General features: G+C 44.5%; 1 protein-coding gene across 1 annotated transcript in view; it reads right to left on the reverse strand.

The window, feature by feature from the left end:
- LOC110503864 (vacuolar protein sorting-associated protein 53 homolog) overlaps positions 1-12,951 on the reverse strand; it is a 31,673-nt gene extending 18,722 nt beyond the window's left edge. The window contains exons 1-9 of the mRNA XM_036961143.1: positions 12,508-12,951; positions 11,975-12,055; positions 10,620-10,669; positions 10,466-10,532; positions 4,556-4,642; positions 2,849-2,964; positions 2,294-2,413; positions 421-499; positions 127-270 (exon numbers count right to left, since the gene is read on the reverse strand). Of these exons, the coding sequence (XP_036817038.1) occupies positions 127-270; positions 421-499; positions 2,294-2,413; positions 2,849-2,964; positions 4,556-4,642; positions 10,466-10,532; positions 10,620-10,669; positions 11,975-12,055; positions 12,508-12,597 (834 nt within the window). The 5' untranslated portion in view covers positions 12,598-12,951. The remainder of the gene's footprint in view (positions 1-126; positions 271-420; positions 500-2,293; positions 2,414-2,848; positions 2,965-4,555; positions 4,643-10,465; positions 10,533-10,619; positions 10,670-11,974; positions 12,056-12,507) is intronic.
- Between the last annotated feature and the right edge of the window lie 5,713 nt (positions 12,952-18,664).

The raw sequence follows: 18,664 nt of genomic DNA on the forward strand, positions 1-18,664 counted from the left end.
GTGCTTGCTTGTCAGAAAATGTTATTCTTCCTGGGGGTGTTATTGAACAGATTTGAATAAGATTATGTTGCTAAAACGCTGTCAGTTCCACTTTAATGCTTAGCAGTACAATAAACTGAAACTCACGTCCTGGTTCTCCTGGAAGAGCACCATGTACTCAGAGAGGTGCTGTCTGATGAACTTCTTGATGATCTCCTGTTTGATGCGAGGGTCCAAGACGTTGGCCACCAGACAGGCATCCCTCAGAACGTTACTGGGTCCCCCTGCTCTCTGGGGATATAGAGTACACACACAAAATACCTTGGGGTAACACACACACAATTATAATATACATTATATAATGTATAGTCATACATATATAATTGTTTAATGAAGCTCATATGATAACACACAAGGCATTCATAGCACAAAAATATTCACCTTTGACCCCTGAGCGGGGAAGGCCTCTTCGAAGTCTGCCATGATCTGAGTCCCCAGCTCACTTTGGGCTGCTTTCACCCTGTGGATGACACAAACAGTGGAGAAACATTGAGAAAACATTGCCATCGTGAAAGCTGGAACTGGGTATAGAGCTGGTGTAGCATAACTGTAGATATTTTCATAATGCAACGGTTTCCCAAATGGTAGCTAGGTTGAGAGGGACCCACTGGTAAGTCGTGACTGACTGCTTTCAGGCCGTGGCAAAACTGGCATGACTTGGGCCAGTGGTTGTGTTAACTAATTGGGTCAGAGATATTCCAGAAGTCTTTATTGGGTCACACAGTACATCACATAGTTCCATGGTGGGAACCAGAACCACTGGTTTAAGAGGAGAGGACACACAGGCACATACCCATGGTGAGAACTAGAACCACTGGCCTAATGTGATGAGTGAATTTGGTAGGGCATTTTGAGTCCAATCCTAGAGCAACAAGAAGAACCTTCCAGAATAAACAAGATGGATGCCATGCCACAGGGCAGGCAGTGCCCTGCAGATGCCCCTGACAATCAGTCAGACCCACGCTACAGCTGTCCTTCTGTCTGGTCATCCCTCCATATATGTTTGTCAATTTTTTCTGAAGACTGTTTATTTTTTTCTCCCATTTACCCTTTTCCAGATAACAAAGCAGTGGTGGTCAGAGTGTGTGGGTGGCTTTGAATGATAGTGGACACACAGACACAAGCCTGGATAAACATAAAAGTTTATGGAAGAAAAAAAACATTAAAATGACCCCTCCCTCCCACACACACACAGACTTCCTTACTCTCCTAAATTCATGTTCTTATCATCCACTCCAAGGCAAACAGAGCAGATAGCCTAGCTAGCTCCCCCGGCCAGAGAGACACAGGGACTAGCTGGGTTGAGGGCTGAACACAGACCGTACTCTGGTATGGGGTCTGGACTAGTGCTTAACACAACCCACAACTGATCCTGTGAAGGGGAAAGAAGAGGGAGAACAAAGGCCTACTTTTCAATCACACACAAAGAAACACTCGTTCTCTCTCAAACACAATTTTCCTATCTGGCACACACACAAACACACACACTCTCTCTCTCTCTCAAACACACCCAGCAGAAGGAAAGCCCGAGCCCTCAGTGGAAAGAAATGTCTGCATAAAAAAGTTCCTATTCAGTACATTCCTTCCTGTGTATTTCAGCAGCCTGCAGCCTCCTCTCCACCCTCAGTAAATATTAAACAGGATCTGATTCTGATGAGCACAACAGAATACCTCTGGGATCTACAGGCTTGGCCTGGCTGCAGTCTAAATTATTGATTGAGGACCTCTTTGTAGTTGAATGTGATTGCTTTTATTAAATATGTTTATTTTTGTTTATTGTGCTGAATTATATTGTTTTATACACACACACACACACACATATATACATACACATATATATATACACACACACACACATTTATATATACACATATATATATATATACACACACACACACACACACACACATATATATGTATGTGTGTATGTAGTTTGAATATTCTGTTTTTCTTGTAATGTGTACAGGGCTCTTGTAAAATAGATGTTTAATTTCAATGTGACTCCCTGTTTAAATAAAATAACAATACTGTTAGGGAGAGCACCAATAATTTAAAAAACAGTGGCGTTAGGGATGAATACAATAATGACAGGAACATTGAGGTGACTGGGAAATACAGTATGATGCATGCAAGATCGAGCTGTGTTTGTTTGAAATACTGATTGTTTCCCTACAGTATTACTGGTACAGTGTTATGGTCAGTTCAGAAAGGGAATGTGTTTGAGCATGGCGTGTGTGTGTGCGTGTGTGGTTACCTCTCTGAGAGCTGTCTGATCTGAGGGATGCCCATGTATTTGTGGAAGTGTTCCAGCACGTTGACCACCCCCTGTAGCAGGTTAGCCACCTCGCCATACTGCCTCCTCCTCGTCATGGCCCTGGGACACACACAGAACACATCACCTGCAGATCTAGCTTAGAGTCCTGTCTAGTGGCTATGCATTTCTATTTGATTTATTTCACCTTTATTTAACCAGAACAAGTTCTCAAGCAGCCACTTCAACATGTAGTCAATGGTATATGTGCCAAACTAAGACAGACCCAGCACCTTGGCTTGAGGCAGTAAAAGTGCACAATGGTTTCCAATGATCTTTAGTATTCCTTTCTATGTACCAACTGATAACTCGAGATGCACATACAGAGGTACATTTTCGCACAAATCTTCCATTGACAACAACGCATGTATTACAAGAAAGTCTGAGTTGCCCACAAATATTTAACTTAGGAGTCATCCCTGTGTAACTTCTCGATGGGTGCTTTTCAAACAGTTGGCCCTTTCCTCCATGCCCATAGGTGGCACTGTGAGTACCCACTCTAGAGAGTCAACGCCCCCGGCCAGCATGTGCAGGTGGTTGAGGGTGGTGATGGAGGTGGTCAGGTGACGCTTAGCATGGTCCAGCTGTTTGATGTCCCGCGTTATCTCTTTGACCTGAGAGAGGGGGGTAGAGAGAGGATGAAGGGAAAGAGAAAGGAGATAGAAGGGGTGAGAGAGGAGACGAATGAGAGAGAGAGACGAGGGATGAGAAAGAGGGGGGAGGTGAGGGTGAGAGAGAGACGTGGGATGAGAGAGTGGGGAGGTGAGGGTGAGAGAGAGACGAGGGATGAGAAAGAGGGGGAGAGAGAGAGAGACGAGAGATGAGAAAGAGGGGGGAGGTGAGGGTGAGAGAGACGAGAGATGAGAAAGAGGGGGGAGGTGAGGGTGAGAGAGAGACGAGGGATGAGAAAGAGGGGGAGGTGAGGGTGAGAGAGAGACGAGGGATGAGAAAGAGGGGGAGGTGAGGGTGAGAGAGACGAGGGATGAGAAAGAGGGGGAGGTGAGGGTGAGAGAGACGAGGGATGAGAAAGAGGGGAGAGGTGAGGGTGAGAGAGACGAGGGATGAGAAGGAGGGGGGAGGTGAGGGTGAGAGAGACGAGGGATGAGAGGGGGGGTGAGGGTGAGAGAGACGAGGGATGAGAGGGGGGGGGTGAGGGTGAGAGAGAGACGAGGGATGAGAAAGAGGGGGGAGGTGAGGGTGAGAGAGAGAGACGAGGGATGAGAAAGAGGGGAGAGGTGAGGGTGAGAGAGACGAGGGATGAGAAAGAGGGGGAAGGTGAGGGTGAGAGAGACGAGAGATGAGAAAGAGGGGAGAGGTGAGGGTGAGAGAGACGAGGGATGAGAAAGAGGGGGAGGTGAGGGTGAGAGAGACGAGGGATGAGAAAGAGGGGGAGGTGAGGGTGAGAGAGACGAGGGATGAGAAAGAGGGGAGAGGTGAGGGTGAGAGAGACGAGGGATGAGAAAGAGGGGGGAGGTGAGGGTGAGAGAGATGAGAGATGAGAAAGAGGGGAGAGGTGAGGGTGAGAGAGACGAGAGATGAGAAAGAGGGGAGAGGTGAGGGTGAGAGAGACGAGAGATGAGAAAGAGGGGGGAGGTGAGGGTGAGAGAGACGAGGGATGAGAAAGAGGGGGGAGGTGAGGGTGAGAGAGACGAGGGATGAGAAAGAGGGGGAGGTGAGGGTGAGAGAGAGAGCGCGTGGAAGGGAGATGGAAGAGTAAGACATACCTGTTTGAGTTGACAAAAATTGCTACAACATACACATTGAGGGAGGGGTTCCCCTCTCCCTGTTTACCCACCCAATCCAGCGTCCTTCCTGCGACCCCCCACGTAATGTTATTCTATCCTTCTGGGCACCTAAAATACATTTCAATTCAAAATCCTAACCCGTAAGTAAACCTAATCCTAATTGTAACCTAAACCTAACCCCTAAGCTTAAAATAGCCTTCGTCCTCCTGGGGAAGTGGGAAATGTCCCCACGATGGAGAATTTTCCTTGTTTTACTGTTCTTGTGGGGAATTTGGGGGATTTTAGGTCTAACCCACACACACCAGGAGAATTACCTCCACTCATAACAACACTACATGTCCCAAGAGGATGTCAGAGTCCCCAGGGGGCACCCTCAGTCACACACACCCTGAAGCTTTAGACAGGGTAGACAAGATGGCTCCTGTGAGGTGGTCTGGCTGTGTTTTGTTTGTTTGCTCACCATTTGCTCGGATTTCTCAGCCTTGTCCTTAATGTCTTTGATTTTGCCAAAGAGCTGGCCGATGGCTACCTGGGCCTCTGCCAGTGCCTGGGAGAGAGAGAAAGAAAGAAAAAGAGAGACAGGTTTGAAAGATGTCATTTAGGTACCAGCAATCTCTAAAGAAGTTTACTTTCTGGCAGACATCTCTTCAGACACATTGGGATGAAGCTGACATCTAGCATTAAGGCAAAGAGGGATTATTTTCAATTTATTTATCATCTTCTAGCCTGGTACCAGATCTGTTTGTTTGCTGTGACAATGGCCATAGGAGTTGGCAAGACAGCAAAATAGACTTGGGACCAGGCTATTTAGTCTCTCCTTACAGCAGGCCAGAAGCAAGTGTTCACGCAAGAATTTGGCTCTGGGTTTGGAGATTACAGGCTAATCAAACCAATCACTATATCTTATTTAGTAGGAAAACCCAGGGACATTCTGGAGTCATGCTATTCTCCTCTCTTCCTCGTCAGGTCGTATTTATAGCGCCTCATCAGGGGGATGGAAAACCAAACAAAATGGCGTGATGAGAAACCAGAAGGAACGGCGTGGGGATGAGAAACCTCTCCCACAGTTTGCTCTCACATTCCAGTTGGTAAGAAGAGCGGTCTCTCCCTACTGCCAACCGATGCACAGAGAGAGAGAGATGTCCAACTACTCATTCCCAACCCAATAGCCATGGATTTGAACCCCAACAACCCATGTTATAGACTGACTGACTAATGGAATAGCCAGTGGACCTGCTCATGACATGCATTATAACATCACTTATAGAGAGAGGTGCAAAGCAAAATGTCAAATAACGTGCAACTCTGATCAAAAGATGAATCTCCAACTCTCTCAAAATATAGGCCTAGTAACTAGTGTTTGGCCAAAAATTCTTGAAACAATCAGAGTGGAGGGGAACAGAGTGGTGCTTCTTTCACAGAGAAGTAAACTAATTGCTATGTTTCCCTTTTAGGCCACACAGCTGGGCTTTGATGGTCTGAGCTGGGCTTTGGCACTGCCAGCCAATGCCTGGGTAATTGGGGGTAGCTGGTCCCAACACTGGTCCAGCGTGGGGTGTCTGTGTCTGTGGGGGGCCTCTCCTCTCCTTCTCACAGATGGAATCCTAACAGCCGGCACCAGCTGCCCAAGGAATGTACCACTTTTACAAGGCTCTTCAAAAACGCAAGTGGACGAACAGGGCAAATGCAAACACACACAATCTGCGTTGTTGACCGCGGTGGATTCCTTTTTGTCTCTGCAGGAAGCAGTATCTATTCTGTTTAGAGGCCTAGCATGATGACAGGGTCACAGAGCCAGACAAGGTCTCACACACACACACACCTTTCAGTTAAACCAGCAGGCATGGAGGACAGGCTCTGATAATAACCATGTAGTCCATCTGTTACCAGGAAAAAGTGAGGATAGTCTGGGGCAGGAAGCTGAGAACCTTGGTCGGTCATGACCTGTTGAGGGTTGCCACTGGCCAGGACGATCAACATACTTTGAATACTTTACAAAATGCTTCCTTTCCGCCTTACTTCCTTGAGCTTACCATTGACTGATCTATATCTGATTAAATAAGTGAAAGAAAGGTCTCAACCGTAACTGCTTCCACCAATCCAACCCTCTCAGATCTTTGATTACCTCAGGGAGGGAGGGCGGGAGGATGTTATTTTGATTCAAACAGGCCCCTAGAGACAAACTACCTCTAACCACCTTAAGAACCCACCAGAATACTAATTCCAAAGCCCCTCATTCACAACAACCTAAGGCCCAATCAAACAACCAATACCAAGAACACACACAGACACACACACTAAGTAGAGTCCATAGTCTGAAGACCTTGATAAAGAATTAGACTGGAGAAGCTGCTTAGTGAGCCAGCCTGTCTGGCCTCTCTTTTCCAAACGTTAATTTCCTACATTTAGCCTAATCGCCAAAGCGTCTGAGCATTGGGAAAGGAGTGGGGAGACCACAGCCCAGCACACTTCTGCCTGGCTGAGATCGCTATCTTTACTACGCCCACATCCATCCCCTGTTCCAACCCAGTCGGGGAGAGGCCATATTTCAACCCTGCAGAAATAGAGCACTGTCTGCCACACATGTGGACTCTATTTGGGGATTTTTGGAGGAGGAGGGGAAGCCTGGGGGCGGTTAGAGGGGGGTTTCTTCACTGACAGATATGAAGAGATGTGGATGTACCCCACAATGACAAGTCACACATTCCTCCTATCCACAGACCCTGCAGTTTATGGGGTAAGCCTAGGTTGTACATTTATTATTTATTTATTGAACAAAGCAAAGTGAGTTAAGAACAAATTCTTATTTACAATGACGGCCTACCCCGGCCAAACCCTCCCTAAACCCGGACGATGCTGACCGCCCTATGGGACTCCCGATAACAGCCGGTTGTGATACGGCCCGGGATCAAACCCGGGTCTGTAGTGACGCCTCTAGCAGTGCAATGCAGTGCCTTAGACCGCAGTGCCACTCGGTCCCCCTGAAATAGTGAATGAAGACATATTGAACATGCAAAAAACAGCATACAAGGCATTCTTCATATGTACATAGCTGAACAATCACATACATTTGTTAAGAAAGCAAACAGGCGAGGCAACAATAAGTAGCCAATTGTCTGAGCTAAGTACTCCATTATAACAAGGACGGAAATATGTTCTGATTTATTACAGGAGAGGGCAAAGCCATTGAGAATCCAGTATATACAGCTGGATGCTTGGTCCATAGAAATAGAATGAGCATTGGTTTGTATGGGCATGTCCATTCTAGTCAATCTATTTCTGTGGTTGGGTGGGCCACACGTGTGTCGAAATTACATGGTAACCATCACATTAACCCAGTGTTAAAGGATATGTTCATATTGTTTTGGGGAACAGGCAACAGCAACACATCAACATCAAACAGAGAATGAGAAAGAGAAAGCGAGGGAGAGAGGAAGAGGGTAATCGAGTTTTCCGTACTGGATGTAATATATTGTGTTTTGTGTGCTTAGGTCACAAAATTCATTTCCATGTAAGTGGACAATAAAGTATATTGTATGAAAAACCGAGAAACAAAGAAAAGATAGGAAGGGATACACCGCAGATGAAAGAGCAGAGAACCCAACTTGAAGCAGTAAACCTCCCTTCCTGAGTTTAGATGAAATATTTATGTTATGTTTGCTTCTCAAGGAGGTTCCCATTCCATCTCAGTGTTCCTAATAAGTACATCCAGATGCTAGGAGCTACAGTAACACATCTGCAACACACACACGTAAGACATTTGCATGGACACACACACACAATAGCCATAACCCATCCACATGACGGCCGGCCGGATCCCCACCCGCTGCCTCGTTGACGACCATAAAGCCCCACAGCTGACCTGACCATGTGGGGACATCAAGCTGCACATGGGAAAAGTTTGGTGCTTAGCTGAATAATGGCTATGGTGACTGAGCTATGCAAGCTCAATGCTGTTAACATTTTCTGGCATGAATGGCTAGGCTACGTGTAATTGATAACAAATGTTGGTTTGTGAATGAGCCTCTCTAGCCTAGTGACTAGAGTGTTGGGCCAGTAACCAGAAGGTTGCTGGATCGAATCCCAGAGCTGACAAGGTAAAAATCTGTCGTTCTGCCCCTGCCTGAGCAAAGTAGTTTAACTCTGTTCCCCGGGCGCCGAAGACGTGGATGTCCCTGGGCGACACTCAGGAAGGGGCTCCCGAGTGGCGCAGTAGTCTAAGGCACTGCAGCTATGTGCAAGAGGTGTCACTGCAGTCCCTGGTTCGAATCCAGGCTGCATCACATCCGGCCATGATTGGGAAGTGCACAATCGGCCCAGCGTCACCTGGGCTGTCATTGTAAATAAGAATTAGTTTTTAACTGACTTGCCTAGTTAAATAAAATGTTTTTAAAAAGTCAATTAAGGCAACCTCTCTGATTCAGAGGGGTTGGGTTAAATGCGGAAGACACAATTCAGTTGAATACATTCAGTTGGACAACTGACTAGGTATCCTCCTTTCCCCACTCCCATAATGTCCCACCCTCCCCCAAAACTGAGCCTCCGCAACTCACTCTCTCATATGGACTCATTGCTTGTCGAGAACAATTAATAAATTTCCTCAGGGCAGAAATAACTTCCCCTTTTAGTTTTGGCTGCAAAGTATCATAATCAGTATGTCTGAGAGCAAATTATGAATCACTTATAAAATTGTTCCCTCTGAGATTGTAAAGACTAAAGAGAATGGCGAGGAATGGAAAAAACTAGAGTTGACTTGGGATTGAGGCAGTTTAAACTGCAGTGAGCCAGAGTGAGACATGTTTGGCCTTCTGGTCCATGTTACCATGACGATAGGCTGGACAGACAAACCACTTGTAGCTACTTTTGACAGCTGCTTAGTAGAAGAGCTAGCGAACAACAACAAACCAGTCAGAACTGCTTATACAAGGAAGAGAAGACTGAATGGAATGTGTGTGTGTGCATGTAATTCCATCAATCAACAACATCAAAGAGCCCCCTCCTAGTTCTAAGACTCTGATATGCACCTACACCAACATACATACACCCAATATCCCTGGCATTCTGATTCCATCTACCCCTTGCCTGGGGATTGGGCATCTGAAGCAGACACCTCCATCCCCACCCTGCTGATCACTGCCAGTCTGCCGCCCCTACAGACTAAATACAAGGGAAATCTTAACAGTCCTTCTCCACCTCAGTTATTTTTCTGTTCCCTTTCTTTGTCATTAGGAGCGCTCAATTAATTAGGTGGATTTGGCACCTTCGGACACACTCTGCCAAACTAGAGCCCCAGGCGAGCTAAATCAAATCCCGCTCTCCTCTTCTCTCAGTCTCCATCTCTGGCTGTAATGAACACATCTCCACATTTCTGTCTGCAAATAGGATTTTCCCTCAGCTCTTTGGGAGATGTGGATTGTTCAGTGGGCCTCAGCTACGAGACCACAAGACCCAGAAACCCAACGGTACAGTACAGTGTCATGCTTGCCGTGCCTACCAACCTCATGGGTTAGTGGATTCTGTCCAGAACACTTCTGATAATCCAGTGGAAACAGAGCAGGACGGGACCACCATCCCAGAAACACACAACACACACACACACAGAAACAGCTCCCCCATCAGGTGTCACGCCTCAAAACCACAGTTCCCTGACAGAGCGAGAGTCTGAGTTAAATCAAGGCTTTTTTCTGACTTTCTCAGACGAGAAATGGCGGGACACCAAGCCACAGGTCCAAATGTAATCCCTGAATAATGAAGGGTAATCTTTTCCTTTAAGACAGCAGTAGTTCTAACAGTAGGGAATGAGATGGTTCTGACTCATCCTGTCCTTTTCCATGGTATTAGTGAGGACAGAGGAACAGAAAAAGGAGCACCAACATATTTGTCTGGGTTAGAAGGACTAATCCTGGGGAAAAGGTTGCAAAACATCATCTCAACCAGTCTGTTGGAGGGGTGATGTGTGTGTATGTGTGTAGTCAGTGTGAGACTGAAGCAACATGCTACAGTCTTGTAGCCCCAAAGTCAACCCTCTGTGGGGGCCCGCCAGTGTAGACTGACTGGCCGGTCTCTCTCGTCACCAAAAGGCCCTACTGTGTCTAACAGTAAACTGCTACTGCTATTCATCTGTCACAGCATGCTGTCGCTGAGCCCAGTGCTTAAAGCCAAGCATAACAAAACACTGCCTGCCACACACACACACACACACACATTACCCCCCCCCCCCCTTCCAAACATGAGCTTACACATGCACACAGCTTAGTCCTTAATTAGCTCATTAATAACAACCAACCAACAACCAAACTATTTACACAGTCAGGGGCAGTTTCTAGGAAAATTAACCAATAACACACTGAAGAGTAATCCCCTCACTCACCTGTCTGCCATCCTGGCCCACATTGGTCTGACCTCTCACCACCATCCTGATGTTGTCATCCAGACGCCTGAAACACACACACAAAATCAATAATATTATGTCAAACTCATCTTTAAAAAAACGTCAACCAAAACAACTCAATGAGGTCACTCACCGAATCTTCAGACGGATCTTGTTGACCACATCATCTATATTTGCCAGTGACTGTGAGGAAACAGGGTTATCATGATTATCAATTGACCAAAATCTACTCCCCCACATCAAATCAGTCCATGCAACTTGGTTTTGATGATGAAGGATCCTTTTCTAATGTTACAAAGGTATGCAGGCACCGCCACCTACTGGGCATGATTATTACTTTCGACTTGGTCAATAAGACCTTTGTTTTGCTAGGCCATATACACTTCACAAAATGTTTAATGAATTTCATTTTTTGAAAGGAAGGTGAGCAAACGACAAAAGAAAAATAAGTAAAACACTTTTTAAAATACTATAGGATCTTTAAAAAGAAAGGAGGACCAAGGCACTCATCATATAATTAATTAAAATGCCTTTATTTGTATGGAATGTTCAATAGAAACAAAGTTGTAAAAAATCTGACACGTTTCGGCTACAAGGTCTGTTTGAGACGAGCAGGGCGCGCCGCGCTCAGCCGCTTTGCACGGTCACGTGGCAGGCCATAGCCTGGTTCAACACAGGGCAGCTTAATCGAATCCCCTCAATCAGTATATCGACAGAGCTTGCCAACAACATCAAGGAGCCTTTCCAGGCGAGATTCCCTATAAACACGCCACTTCGATACAACTATGACCGTTAAGTGATTTTTTCATAGCAGGTTAGGAGAACTTACGCAGCAGGTTAGGATAATTAGGTTAAGATTAGGAAAAGGGGCCTCCCAAGTGGCGCAGTGGCTGTGCCACTAGAGATTCTGGGTTCAAGTCCAGGCTCTGTCACGGCCGTGACCGGGAGACCCATGGAGCACAATTGGCCCAGCGTCATCTGGGTTAGGGGAGGATTTGGCCGGCAGGGATGTCCTTGTCCCATCTCATACCAGCAACTCCTGTGGCGGCGCCAGGTGTATGGTGTTTCCTCCGGCGGAAGCCGCAAGAAGCAGTGCGGCTTGGTTGGGTTGTGTTTCAAAGGACGCACTGTTCTCGACCTTCGCCTCTCCCGAGTCCGTATGGGAGTTGCAGCGATGAGTGTAACTACCAATTGGATACCACGAAAAAGGGGTACAAATTAAAATTACATTTATTTAAAAAATACAAATAAAAAAGGTTAGGGAAAATGTTCGCCTAACCTGCTAAGAAAAGTCACGCAGTGTTTTTAGGGAGTCCCTTTCCAGATTGAAGCCAGGAAGACTTCAAGTTTGGTGTCAGCCAGGTGCTAGACTATAACTTTTTTATGATCATGTAACAACATAGATTTGCTTAGAATCACAGAAGTATCCAAGACTAGAGTGTAACATAAAATAACTTTAGTTTCTTTGAAGTAATGGACTCGTCTTACCTGCTCAGTGGGAAACAATGTATTGATGTATTCCACAGCATTAAAATCTGCTCTGTCCAATGGGTCTTGACTGGGGAAAACCTAAGGCATAAAAAAAGATGACTCAATGAATACGTTGTTGGTTCTTCATTGCTTAACACCTATCCTATACAGTGGTTAATAGCTAGCTAACGTTACTATCTATGTAGCTAGCCTAACAAACAGTTTTCCTAATGAATTAGAATCAACAACCATGCATTTCGTAAAGAAGGCTGATTTCATGCATTTCACTAATGACATTTTCAGATAATTATCTTACTGTAACTAGGTGATGTTGTACAAAGCTAGCTAGTCTGCTAACTAAGTTAGCTAGAAATACAAAACTATACACTGACAATATGATGACTGTTGACATGTATTAAAAATAGCTAACGTTAGTAGCTAACTAGGATAGCAACACAGCTAACGTTAGGTAAGCTATCTAGCTCATGCCTGAATACAGACTACCATTTTCATTGTAGATAAGAAACGTATCCTTCTTAGCACATGATTACCTGCTCGATGGCCAACTGCACCTCTGGAGTAAGATTCAAAATAGCCTCCAAATCCTCCGAAAATTCCAATTCTTCCTCCTCCATCATCATGCACAGCTAGCAAACTACCGCAGAAAGCCGAGGCAGGTCACTTCCTTCACCTTGTTCTTCTTCTTCTTCTGTGGATTTTAAGTGGCGTTTGGCAACCAACATTAAGGTGTATTACCGTCACTAACTGGATTGGAGCGTGGACCAGAGCCAGGGAAGGTCTACATCCTACCCAATAGTATCGTCTTCCTAAGGAAACTAAATACATAATTAAATGCTACATCGACTGAAGATTTCCCCAAAAGTGCACTTAATCTTGGCTCTTCAACCCCATTACACCTCAAATCTAATAACAATCGCTCTCTTTCCATCCCATATTTCTGACACTGAAATAGAACGTGTTTCACTGTCTCTATCTCCTCCTGACACTGATCGCGCCTCCCAGTCTGATGTTTTCCCACCAATTTCAATGTACTATTGAGCCTTCTGTGTCCCAATCTCATAATTGTTATTACACTTTCCTCCCTTCTCCCTCGGCCTGAGGACCCTCCCTGCCCCCACCTTTTCATGACTCTAATACCGGGCGCAGATGATGTGTATGTCGATTAAGGCAGCCCCCCGCACCTCTCTAATTCAGAGGAGTTGGGTTAAATGTGGAAGTAACATTTCAATTGAATATATTCAGTTGTACAACTGACTAGGTATCCCCCTTTCCCTTTTTTTTGTCTTCACTTCACTTCCTTTTCCACAACTCTTGCCATTTGTTTTTAACCACTGCTTTTATCAATCCCTTAGCATCTGTTTTACTGATTGACAATTCCATCTCAACATTAGGATGTTTAAGAGTCTGCTTGGCGATAACATCCACCTCCTCATTCACCTCTACTCCCACATGAGCTGGTATGCAGAGGAACATCACAAATATCCCCATCTGTCTCACCCTAAAAAACTCAAACAATACATCCAATCTGCTCCGAAATACAAATTAATTTAAGCTCATCAGCGCTGCACGGCAGTCAGAGCAGATGACTACCCTGTCTGGCCTCACGTCTTCCAGCCACTCTGCAGCCAAGAGTATGGCCATTGATGGGTTCTGACTTCTACACCTGAAATATTAAATATCCTTGTTCATGGTACTGAGGGAGAGAGGGGAATGCATGTTATTGTTATACATCAGGTATGTGGAAGGGAGAAGGACCACGGTCTGGTACAAGTCAACAGGACAGCCGTGAGTTAGGGAGGTGTGAGGAATTTGGGCCGAGGTCAGGTCAGAAGAAGTGAGAAAGAACAGACATCACTAAAGTCTTGTCTAGCAACAGAGGTGTATTGGCTGTCTAGATGTGTAAGCAGGAGACTCAGCATAGGAGAAAGGTTTAAATGACACTGCTTCTGTGGGTGAATAAACTTGTTTTGAGCTTTTCATAGTTGTCCGTTAGTTTTTACTCTGTTTATTTAAAACTTAACACAATCAACTCCATTGTGTAAACAGATAAATTATCCGTTGCTCTTTTTGTCACTGCCACCTTAAACCCGGGAACACGAAAAGCTGCACCTGTCCTCCCTGTTTTAGGGTCCTTAGATCCATCTGTTAATATAGTCAAGAAAGCATAGTATTGTGTTCTTAAATGGTAACTTACAACTCCTTCCTCAACAGCTCAAGCAACTCTAGACCTATCACTGGCTGAGGGAGCAACCAAGGTGGGAAGGTCCCCAAGAATACAGCGGCCTCCATCATTCTTAAATGGTAGAAGTTTGGAACCACCAGGACTCTTCCTAGAGCTGGCCGCCCGGCCAAACTGAGCAAATGGGGGGAGAAGGGCTTTGGTCAGTGAGGTGACCAAGACCCCGATGGTCTCTCTGAAAGAGCTCCAGAGTTCCTGTGAAGATGGGAGAACCTTCCAGAATGACAACCATCTCTGCAGCATGCCACCAATCAGGCCTTTATGGTAGAGTGGCCAGACGGAAGCTACTCCATAGTAAAAGGCACATGACAGCCAGCTTGGAGTTTGCCAAAAGGCACCTAAAGGACTCTCAGACCATGAGAAACAAGATTCTCTGGTCTGATGAAACCAATATTACATTATTTGGCCTGGATGCCAAGCGTCACATCTGGAGGACACCTGGCACCATCCCTATGGTGAAGCATGGTGGTGGCAGGATCATGCTGTGGGAATGTTTTTCAGCGGCAGGGACTGGGAGAATAGTCAGGATTGAGGGAAATATGAACAGAGCAAAGTACAGAGAGATCCTTGATGAAAACCTACTCCAGAGTACTCAGGACCTCAGAATGTGTCGAAGGTTCACCTTACAACATGACAACGACCCTCAGCACACAACCAAGACAACGCAGGAATGGCTTCGGGACAAGTCACTGAATGTCCTTGAGTGGCACAGCCAGAGCCCGGACTTAAACCCGATCAAACATCTCTGGATAGACCTTAAAATGGCTGTGCAGCGACGCTCCCCAGACAACCTGACAGAACTTGAGAGGACCTGCAGAGAAGAATGGGAGAAACTCTCCAAATACAGGTGTGCCAAGCTTGTAGCGTCATACCCAAGGAGAATCAATGCTGTAATCTCTGCCAAAGGTGCTTCAACAAAGTACCGAGTAAAGAGACTGAATACATATTTCAGTGTTGTTGCTTTTTTTATGAGAAAACAAATCTAAAAATTTGTTTTGCTTTTTCATCATGGGGGTATTGTGTGTAGATTGATGAGGGGGGAAAAAATATTTATTAAATTTTAGAATAAGGCTGTAACGTAACAAAATGTGGAAAAGGTCAAGGGGTCTGAATACTTAGCTACCTCAATTACGTACCCCTGCACATCGACTAGGTACTGGTACTCCCTGTATATAGCCATGTTATTTTGTCCTCCCTATATATATCCATGTAATTTTTACTCTTTATTTCTATTCATTATTCACTGGGCATTTATTCCTCATGTCACTATTTATATTTTTTATTTGATCTTATCTTTAACTCTGCATTGTTGGAAAAGGACCTGTAAGTAAGCATTTCACTGTTAGTTTTCACCTTTTGTCTATGAAGCATGTGACAAATACAATTCGATTTTACCGTGAGCTGATGCCAGCTGCCAATGTCCGATGTTGATCCTCTGGTATTTCGGTATGGTGAGAGGAAAGGACGTCATGTCTCCATGTCTCCAAAAACATCTGGAATGTTGGTCCTCATGAACTGTATGGAAGCAGCAATGTGTTGGGGAGTGTAAACCATTAGTACCACAGTTATTACATCAACATAACTATAGTTTGTTAATGATAACCATCTCCATAGTTACCTATCAATGATGACAGCCTTTCTAGAATCCACCTTCACCTGGCTTTCCTCCAGGAAGTCAGAGTTAGCGATGACATCTAACACCGAACCCAAACCCGCTGCGCGTGTGCGCCATCCTGCATAAATGTATTTTGCCCCCCCACACACACACCAAACGCGATCACGACATGCAGGTTAAAATATCAAAACAAACTGAACCAATGACATTAATTTGGGGTCAGGTCGAAAATCATTAAACATGTATGGCAATTTAGCTAGTTAGCTTGTACTTGCTAGCTAACGTTAATTTGTCCTATCTCCACCACTGTCATTCATGTAGAACTTGATTTTGCTCTCCTCCAACATTTTTGACAGAAGAGAAACACACACTCATGTTGATATTTGTACTATCAAAACTTGGGATTTACATATACATAAACATTTGTAGCCTAGTGGTGGGTGTTGTATCAGGTAGAGTACATTACATATGATAACCATTGTCTCAGGTCTGCATTGTCATCTTCCCAATCTCTGGGCCCAGGCACCTCTCAAAGAGATATGAGCAGTTACCAACCATCACCCCACTGGCAGCTTTGTCTGCCAAGTAGGATGCCACTCCATATTTATGACTTAAAAATGGAGGAGGGAAAACTTGGTTTTGAGGCACACAAATCAAATGAAAGTCTTACTTATCAAATTCAACAACCTTACCTTACTGTAAACAACCAAGTCACAAACCTATAGTATATAAACTATTTACTATTTACATTTTTTTATTTTATTTTTTAAATAGGACTTCTCCTCAGTGTACAGTATGAAATGATCTCTTTATGGTTAACCTATGAAGGAGGCTCCAATGACCACAGCTTTCTTTCCCACACAGAACTGGTGGATCTCCTTCTCATCCTCGTAGCTCTGCAGTATCCTCACTCCCTCCAGCTCAGAGCCAGGACAGCTCAGAGGCCTCGCCTTTAGAGAGGCAGGAATAGAGGGAGACGTGGGTAAAACAACAGCTAACATGCTAATATGCTAGCATAGGACAGAGCAGTAGATAGGCATACAGATTCAGTAGTTTGACATTTAAAATTAAAATGGTCACCAATTCAAATTAGAATGTGATTGTCATGGAAAATATGATGACAAACGTTGTAGGCCTATAGCTATTGGTGTCCTTTAGGAGTGGTTTCTTTGCAGCAATTTGACCATGAAGGCCTGATTCACAGTCTCCTCTGAACAGTTGATGTTGAGATGTTTCTGTTACTTGAACTCTGTGAAGCATTTATTTGGACTGCAATTTCTGAGGCTGGTAACTCTAATGAACTTATCCTCTGCAGCAGAGGTAACTCTGGGTGTTCCATTCCTGTGGAGGTCCTCATGAGAGCCAGTTTCATCATAGCGTTTGATGGTTTTTGCGATTGCACTTGAAGAAACTTCTTGAAGTTCTTGAAATGTTCTGTATCGACTGACATTCATGTCTTAAAGTAATGATGGCCAGTTGTTTCTCTTTGCTTATTTGAGCTGTTCTTGCCATAATATGGACTTGGTCTTTTACCAAATAGGGCTATATTCTGTATACCCCCCTACCTTGTCACAACACAAATGACTGGATCAAACGCATTAAGGAAAAACATTCAACAAATTAACTTTTAAGAAGGCACACCTGTTAATTGAAATGCATTCCAGATGACTACATCATGAAGCTGGTTGAGAGAATGCCACGAGTGTGCAAAGTTGACATCAAGGCAAATGAGTGGCTATTTGAAGAATCTCAAATTTAAATATATTTGTTTACCACTTTTTGGTTACTACATGATTTCATATGTTATTTCATAGTTTTTATGAATTCCCTATTATTCTATAATGTAGAAAATAATAAAAATAAAGAAAAACTCTTGTATGAGTAGGTGTTCTAAAACTTTTGACCAGTAGTGTACATCATTTTCTAAACGTATTTACTTACTTGAATAGGTTCTCCCAGCCATGTGGATGATTGGAAACAAGGCAGCAAAGTTTGTTTGTCACCAGAGCGTTATAGAGCATATTACTGTATACCTGTGAATAAATTCATGAAATGGAGAATGGATTAAACTAATTACCCATTTATAACCAGACCTTCATACAAACTTGCTGTCCTGAATTCTTGACGCACAGTCGAAGGTGCTGCTATATGCTGCCAGCACACCCAAAAGCGAGCCACTCTGGGCGCCTAAGCAGCACGCGACAATTTACCGTGTGCTCGTGTACATGAGCCGCAGGCCTACAATGGAATAATATATTTTGTATCTTACAGTTACAGCAAAAGTAATATAATATTAACAATCTATCAGATTGTGTGATGGGTGTGTGATAAGATCTTAATGTCCATCTTGCAGGTCAGACTCCAGACACACCATCCCAGTGACCTGATCCTGACCTGTAGAAACTTGACCCTGGCATTGACTCATATCTGCAATGGGGGAAAATCATATTCCGCAGGGAAAATGTAAAAGGAAGGTTATCTCTGTATTTTTTTCCCACAAATAAGATAATGCAAAGAGGATGGATTAAAGAAGCCATTATTTTTTTACATTAAAAGCAAATGCTGTCAAATGGGGAACCATTCTCTCCAAGCACTTTTGTGTTTTCCATCCGATGGCGATGAGATTGCGTGCACTGTCAAAATTGCGAACATAGTTTCCCAGAACAGGCCATTCATTTTCTAAATAACAAACTTTGCTCACCTGTTGTCCTGCCAGGCAATGCACTAGTCCCGAGAAAATGAAACATTGAACGTATCAGACTGTACAATACCGTTGATCGGCTCTTTTATTTTTTAACCAAAGAGTCGTTCGCGCGTGCATCCCAGTCTGTCA

Source organism: Oncorhynchus mykiss, chromosome 24 (assembly GCF_013265735.2).
Source record: "Oncorhynchus mykiss isolate Arlee chromosome 24, USDA_OmykA_1.1, whole genome shotgun sequence".
NCBI classification, from domain to species: domain Eukaryota; kingdom Metazoa; phylum Chordata; class Actinopteri; order Salmoniformes; family Salmonidae; genus Oncorhynchus; species Oncorhynchus mykiss.